Source organism: Ochotona princeps, chromosome 3 (assembly GCF_030435755.1).
Source record: "Ochotona princeps isolate mOchPri1 chromosome 3, mOchPri1.hap1, whole genome shotgun sequence".
Lineage (NCBI taxonomy): Eukaryota > Metazoa > Chordata > Mammalia > Lagomorpha > Ochotonidae > Ochotona > Ochotona princeps.
The window spans coordinates 100,817,611-100,825,338 of NC_080834.1; the positions used below are offsets into that span (position 1 = coordinate 100,817,611).

The 7,728-nt window shown below is 55.3% G+C and overlaps 1 protein-coding gene across 2 annotated transcripts in view; it reads left to right on the forward strand.

Annotated features, from left to right (window-relative positions):
• The window catches only part of ECE2 (endothelin converting enzyme 2), a 34,388-nt gene extending 26,660 nt beyond the window's left edge, over positions 1–7,728 (forward strand). For both annotated transcript variants that reach the window (XM_058662165.1, XM_004577750.3), the window contains 12 exons: positions 612–800; positions 1,471–1,613; positions 2,033–2,147; positions 3,524–3,634; positions 4,203–4,301; positions 4,404–4,481; positions 5,365–5,468; positions 5,663–5,773; positions 5,884–5,951; positions 6,109–6,299; positions 6,406–6,501; positions 7,101–7,728. In XM_058662165.1, the coding sequence (XP_058518148.1) occupies positions 612–800; positions 1,471–1,613; positions 2,033–2,147; positions 3,524–3,634; positions 4,203–4,301; positions 4,404–4,481; positions 5,365–5,468; positions 5,663–5,773; positions 5,884–5,951; positions 6,109–6,299; positions 6,406–6,501; positions 7,101–7,277 (1,482 nt within the window). In that variant the 3' untranslated portion in view covers positions 7,278–7,728. The remainder of the gene's footprint in view (positions 1–611; positions 801–1,470; positions 1,614–2,032; positions 2,148–3,523; positions 3,635–4,202; positions 4,302–4,403; positions 4,482–5,364; positions 5,469–5,662; positions 5,774–5,883; positions 5,952–6,108; positions 6,300–6,405; positions 6,502–7,100) is intronic.

The following is a 7,728-nucleotide window of genomic DNA, read 5'->3' on the forward strand; positions in this document are numbered from 1 at the left end:
TTTGTTTTAAGCTTTATGTTTATTTGAAAGTCAGAGGAAGAGAGAAAGGGGTCTTTCATTGCTAATTTCATTCCCCAGGTGACCAACAGCAGGGGCTAGGCCAGGCTGAATCCAGGAACCAGGAATTCTACCCAGGTCACCCACATGATTGTAGGGGCCCAAGCACTTGGCAACCTCTGCTGCTGCTTTCCCAAGCATACTAGCGGGGAGCTGATTTGAAGTGGAGCAGCTAGGACTCCAACTGGTGCTCACAGGGGCTACTGGTGTCCCAGGTAGTGGCTTTGATGACTTAACCTGCTGTGCCACAATGCCCCCATGCCACTACCCCCACCATCAGACAGATCTTTACAGAGAGCTTGTTTGGGCCAGCCTCATCTTATAGTGGCTGTAAGCTGTGGTAACCTGGAATAATGCTCTCTCTCTGGGGAAATGGGTATAAGTAAGCACACACACATGTCAATAAGACAGGAGTAAGCTTTCTGTGAAGAATAAAATAATACTGGGCCATTCAGGAATGCTTCTCTAAGCAGCCTCATGCAGACAGACCCCACCAGCCTCAGGCAGGACCTGTTGTTGAGCTCAGGGAGTAACTCAGGTGATGGTCCTGACAGGTGCTTACTGCCTACCTGGACTACATGGAGGAGCTGGGGTTATTGCTGGGTGGAAGGGCAGGCTCCACGCGGGAGCAGATGCAGCAGGTGCTAGAACTGGAGATGCAGCTGGCCAACATCACAGTGCCCCAGGACCAGCGCCGTGACGAGGAGAAGATCTATCACAAGATGAGCATCATGGAGCTGCAGGTGGGGAAGGCGAGGGACTGGACACATCCGGGGTGAAGTTGGGAGGCCAGGCCGGCTGGCCTTCATGGCATGTTCCTGAGGCTGCTGCCCCTAGTGCTTCTCTGAGCTTCCCAGCTGCTCTTTCAAGGCCACCCCTCCCAGATAGACATGCTCTCAGCCTTTCTTGTCCCAGAGGGCTAGGGTTAAAAAGGTGTTCTTGACTATGTGAAATGTCCATGAGACTATCCAAATGGTGCCAGGAATTGGCCTTTGGGGGCTGGGCTCAGAAGAGGTTGAGGAAGAGGGGGCCCTGCAGGAGAGGCCAGGGCATGGGGTGGGGATGGGGGGGCGGTGGCAGGGGCATGGTATTTTATCAACTGTTAGGAAAATATTTGCCTCTCTGTGCCACAGCTGAATATCACACATGGTGGGTTTTCCCGGTATAGCAAGTGGTTGGGCTCCCAGACTGAGAAGCTGTTAAAGCTTGGAAAAGGATTTATTGCAGAAGGGAGTTACCAAGCAGCCGGTAGCTGTTGCCATGGCAATGGGAAGAGCTCCCAGGCTGCAGTGGATCTGTGGGGGAAGGGTCTGCTGGAGTCGGAGGGGGGGCTGGGAGGTTGGGAAGGTTGCGGAGTTGTGGGGAGGCGAGGCAGCCTGAGATGTTCTCTCTGGCTCGCTTGCTGGCTCGCAGGCTCTGGCGCCCTCCGTGGACTGGCTTGAGTTCCTGTCTTTCTTGCTGTCACCGCTGGAGTTGGGGGACTCAGAGCCGGTCGTAGTCTATGGCACAGATTATTTGCAGCAGGTGTCAGAGCTCATCAACCACACGCGACCAAGGTAAGGGGGACCCCGCCCCTTCCCAGATGCAGAGACTGAGATTCAGGGTTCTTTGGACCGCTCCCAGCAAGGATAGGGCTTGGTGGCCTGGCACAGCTAGCCAGAGCAGGACTTGCCACATGAGGTCTGTGGCCAGAGTGTCAGGGTGTCTACTTGTGGGCTCTGTTCCCACTCCATGCTCTGACCTTGCATCTCCAGGCAGGTTTGTGGTCCCGGAGTGAGTTGGGAGGGGGGGGAGAGAGAGAGAGAGAGAGAGAGAGAGAGAGAGAGAGAGAGAGAGAGAGCGCCTCTGAAACAGCTACCTCGTGTGCTTCTCAGGCTTCCTGCTGCCTGTGTGACCCTGGGAAGCCAGTTTGGGGTTGGGGAGAGGTGGGGAAAAGGCCTCTGCCACCCTCCTTATTTCCCCATCTGGTTGTCAGCGTGCTGAACAACTACCTGATCTGGAACCTGGTGCAGAAGACAACCTCCAGCCTGGACCGGCGCTTTGAATCTGCCCAGGAAAAGCTGTTAGAGACCCTCTACGGCACCAAGAAGGTGTGCTCGCTGACTCTGCCCAAGCCTCCCTTCCCGGCTGGCGGCTGCTACACCCCGACAGTATGCTTCCAGCTGCACGGGAGCAGTGGGTCACGGAGAGAGAGAGAGTCGCATTGAATCCACTTGGGGTCCAGTCCCAGCTACCTCCCCCCCTTTTTTTTCAAGATCTCTTTACTTTTATTTGAATGGCAGATTTTACAGAAAGGAAGAGACAGATCTGTCATCTACTGATTCACTTCCCAAGTGGTTGCAATGGCCAGAGCTGAGCTAATCTAAAGTCAGGACCCAGGAACTTTTTCCGGGTCTCCTACATGGGTGCCGGACCCAGGGACTCTGCTCTCTCAGGCCACAAGCAGGGATATGGATTGGAAGTAGAGCAGATGGGACTGGCACTCATATGAGATGCTGGTGCTGCAGAGGGAGGATTAATCTATTGAGCCACCATGTCAGCCCCAAGATCCTCTATTTCTTAACCTTTGAGAATTTAAGCTTGCCACCTGAAATCTCTAAGCCCATTTCCTGGTCTGTATAGCAGGACTAGCTAGCAGGATTGAGATGCATGCATGGTAACCTCATGGGTCCTGATATTGTGGGGGAGGGTGGGGAGCACTGGTGGGAAGCGGGCCAACAGAAGAGCTATCAGACAGTCAAATCCACTAGAAAAGCAGGGAGAGAGCATGTCCAGGGCAGAAGGAGCAGCCTGTGCACACACCCAGAGGTCAGAAGGAACCTGGTGATTCGCACACATTCTGGCCTGAGTTGTTTGGTGGGGGCGGGCCCTCCAAGACCCGGACCTGAATGTTGTGTTAAGAAGCCTGGCCTTGGTGCTGTCTGGCCTGGGGAATCACAGAATATGTAATGGTGAGAGAGGAATCACCAGCTTGGTAACAGAGGAGATGGTCTTTCTGATTGCTGTGTGGGAGCTGTAAGCTGGGGTGTGAGTTAGGAAGCCAGAGCTGGAGTGTTGTGGGATCTGGGGTGTGCTGCAGGGAAAAAGGGGTACAGAAGCGATTTAGAAGTGGAATCTGCAGAAACTTGTGCCAGGTTGCAAGGGGGTGGGGGTCAGGGAAAGGGAGGAAGCTGGGATGGCTCCAAGGTTTCTGGCATCGGGGACTTAGTGGATAGAAGACTGGGATATGGGGCTGAGCCAGAGAAACTTGTGGCCTGCCATCGGCCCCTCTTAGGAACTGCAGAGGATGATGCTGGGTGCAGAGTGGGCAGTGTATGTGCATCTGCTGAGGTTTTGTTTCCCGGATGGGCAGGCTTGGAGATAGCACTTCTCCTTTCCCTGGGAGAATGAGAAAGAGACTGTCACCCAAGTTCCCAGCCCCAGGGACAGAGCTCTTCTCCAGGGCCTGACTCTGTCTCTTTCACAGTCCTGCCTGCCGAGGTGGCAGACCTGCATTTCCAATACGGACGACGCCCTGGGCTTTGCTTTGGGCTCTCTCTTTGTGAAGGCCACCTTTGACCGGCAAAGCAAGGAAATTGTGAGTCTGTAAGGTTCTTCCGGCACTCTCCACTCCTGGTTCTGTTTCAGACTCTGGTACAGGTGTGTACGTATAGGAAATAAAGCCCCAAGGACGTGCATAAGCACAGCAGCAGCTGTGGAATGGTAGGATTAGTCAAAGTTTTCTTTGGTTTTAAAGCTGTCTATATTTTTGAAACTTTTAATAAACAGCTTTCTCTAGAATTAGAAAAAATAAGCTTGTTTATTATGAGATGGTCATGGCTGAGCTTAAAATATTATCCACAAGATGGTTGTGGCAATGTTATTTATAATAGAGAGAAATGAAGACAGCTTAAGCGTGCAACCAGCTGAGAAGAGAAAAAATAAATTGTGATTATGGTATATTATGAAGCAGCCTTCGTGCTAACAGGACATATCTCTAGGTGAAAAAAAAAAATAGATTACAAAAATGTATGTTATTCAACCTAACTTTAGGTATAGTGTATGTGTGTGTGTGTCCAGGCAGGGGGAAAAGCAGTCCCTGGGTGGGAGAGATGGGTTGGGCTGTGGGTGGAGGTGGGGGACTGAGTCGTGTCCCTGTCTCTCAGGCTGAGGGGATGATCAGTGAAATCCGGACAGCCTTTGAGGAGGCCCTGGGGCAGCTGGTCTGGATGGATGAGAAGACCCGCCAGGCAGCCAAGGAGAAAGTGAGCCGTGGCAAGGGTTGGGGCGCCATCTGGAGGTGGGGCTGGAGAATGCAGTGTTTTCCAGGACCTAGAAAGGGAAAAGCCTTCACCCCTTCTCTTCAGGCAGACGCCATCTATGATATGATTGGCTTCCCCGACTTCATCCTGGAGCCCAAAGAGTTGGATGACGTGTACGATGGGGTGAGTGCCAGTACTCACCAGGGCTGAGCTTCAGCATCATGGAAGCCCTGTGCTTGGAGCTCAAGCACTCGGAGGGAAGGAGATACTTCTCAACCCCTTTCAGAGGCAGGTGCAAGCCTCTGGCCTGGGCTGAGGTGCTGACTGTGTGCAGGGCCTGAGGCCAGACAGGAGGGGAAACACAGTGCTAACACCTGGGGCAGGGGAGTCAAGGCCCAGTTCACGCCTGCTTCTATCCCTAACTACTCCTGTGACCTTGGACACCACCTCTCAGGACCTCAGTGTGCTCATCCACAAAACAGGTGTCCTGCCAGCACCTCCCTCCTGCAGTTGTTGCGAGAATGAAAAATAGGGCAGGATGTGAACAGGACGGGTGCAGGGGTCAGTCCCTGGCACAGTGTGGAAGATGCAGCCTAGGACACCTTCATGCCATCTACTTCCAATCCTAGTTCCACCCTCCGATTCCAGCTTCTTGCTGATTTGCCCTGTGGGAGGCAGTAAGGGTTGGACCCCGGCCTTGGGCCCTTGCCCTCCATGGTGGGAAACCTGGCTGGAGTTTCTGGCTCCTGGCCTTGGCCTTCCACTCAGCCTTAAGCCTGTGGACATTTGGGAACTGAACCCAGGGACAGAATCTCTTGGTCTCTGTCTCTTCCTCTCTCTGGTTCTCAAATATGTAAATACAGATTTGCAAGAAGTCAAGACCAAAAACACAACCTACAATGTAAGTGCTGTTTAAATCCTGGCAAGTATGATTTATAGGCTACTTTAGCCCCATTTTACAGTTGGGGAAACTGAGGTTTGGAGAGGCACTAATTAGCAACCGGGCTGAGACTATTATTTCCTGCCATATATCCTCACTCGCTTCTGCTTCCCACTGCTCCCACAGTATGAAGTATCTGAAGATTCCTTCTTCCAAAACATGTTGAATCTATACAACTTCTCTGCGAAGGTGATGGCTGACCAGCTGCGCAAGCCTCCTAGCCGAGACCAGTGAGAGTGGGGATGGGGGACAGACATCTAGGGCAGCAGAAAGATGGGGAAAGCAGTGCTCCAGGGCTGGGGGAAGGGGGTGGCAAGACTGATACTAGAGCAGAGACCGAGAGGCCCTTGTAGGAAGCCGGGCAGGGCAGTGGGGCACAGAGGGACCACAGGAGCCTATGCCTCTGTCTCTCTTCTGCCCTCAGGTGGAGTATGACCCCACAGACTGTGAACGCCTACTACCTGCCAACCAAAAATGAAATTGTCTTCCCCGCTGGTATCCTGCAGGCCCCCTTCTATGCCCGCAACCATCCCAAGTATGTCTGAGGCAGGGGAAGTGGGGCTGGCATTGAGTTGGGTGCAGCCTAGGGGTGGGATTTGGCAAGACCCTTCCCATAACTCCCTCACCTCACACCTCACCCACCAGGGCCCTGAACTTCGGTGGCATCGGTGTGGTAATGGGCCACGAGTTGACACATGCCTTTGATGACCAAGGTAGGGGCCCAGGGAGCTGTCCCCTCCAGCCCAGAAGTCCCTGTGGCTCTCACAAAGGCTTTGGGGTGTTGAGCTCTCCCTGCCCTTGCCCCATGGTCTATGCAGCAGGCCAGGTCTATGCATCCCACCACGGGGTGCAGAGGTGAGTTCTCCGCAGGGCGCGAGTATGACAAGGAGGGGAACCTGCGGCCCTGGTGGCAGAACGCGTCGCTGGCCACCTTCCGGAACCACACAGCCTGCATGGAGGAGCAGTACAACCAGTACCAGGTCAACGGCGAGCGGCTCAACGGCCGCCAGACACTGGGGGAGAATATCGCCGATAACGGGGGGCTCAAGGCTGCCTACAATGTGAGTGACCCACTGGCCCTGGAGTGGGGAGGGTGCTTGGCACAGGTGAGCCTGCATAGGGCCCTGACTACACTCTGCCCACCCCCCTCCCTGCCGAATTCCCCAGGCTTACAAGGCATGGCTGAGAAAGCATGGTGAGGAGCAGTGGCTGCCAGCCGTGGAACTCAACAACCACCAGCTCTTCTTTGTGGGATTTGCCCAGGTGGGTATGGGCTCTGGTTGGGTCAGGGGGCTGGCTGAGTTGCTGTTTCATGGCCTTCTGCATGTGTCACTAGAGGTCTGGGGTGTGGCGGAGGCTGAGTTGGGAAGGGCTGGCCCCCAGGGATGAGAGTGTCAGGTGGAATTTTTGCAGATCACACAGGGAGAAGGGATGGGAGCGGGTGTTGATTCCCAGTGTGCCTGGGAGGTAACTATGGGGAGGAAACTGAGCTTGGGGACATGAAATGGCCTGTCTGAGGCTACCAGGAATGAAGAGAATGGCAGAGTGAAGACTCAGACAAGGTCTGTGCTGGGTGCTTTGGGTCACAGCAGGCAGGCTCAGGAACTCCCCACTTTCCCCCATCTGCCACATCCATGCTGGGCAACCCAGGATGCAGCGAGACTCTGGGGTTAGGGGTCTTCAGGCTGCTGGCAAGGAGAGAGTGGTCCCAGCCCTTGGTGCTGGTGGCCCAGGGTCAGGGCAGAGGACAGGTCTCCTGGGCCAGGAGCAGCTCTGCCCACAGCCGGGTATGTGGTCCAGCAGCATCCCACACATTTCTAGGCACCCTCCCACCCCTACCCCATGTCTGTCCTGGCCCGCAGGTGTGGTGCTCCGTCCGCACGCCAGAGAGCTCTCACGAGGGGCTGGTGACCGACCCGCACAGCCCCGCCCGCTTCCGCGTGCTGGGTACTCTCTCCAACTCCCGTGACTTCCTACGGCACTTCGGCTGCCCTGTTGGCTCCCCCATGAACCCAGGGCAGCTGTGTGAGGTCTGGTAGGCCTGGGTGGGGGTTGGGGGTGGGGAGTAGCTTGGAGCAGTATGCCTGGTGAAGCTGTGACCTCCTGGCTCAGGAGGAAACCCAGGCAACGCCTGGCTGGGTTCAGTACCTACCCTTGACCGACCATCACGTTGTGCCTCTGCCCTGGGGGTGCCCCTGCCTCCAGCAGAGCCCCCACCATTCACTGTGACACCCTTCGGTATCCCTCTTGCCTGGGAGAGGTCTGGGTCAGGGGTGCTGCCCCTCATAGGAAGGAGTTGGCCTCATCTGGCCCCGGGGCTTGCTCAGCTTGGCAGCCCAGGGGATCGCTGTGCCTGCCCCACTCGAAGCAGGCAAAGCTAGGGAGGTGTGGCAGAGAGTGGGAAAGAGGCTTGTTCCCTCATCCTTACCAAGGCTCACCCAGTGCTTAATTGTGAGTGGACTCAGCCCCGTCCTTGGTGGGGGGGCAACC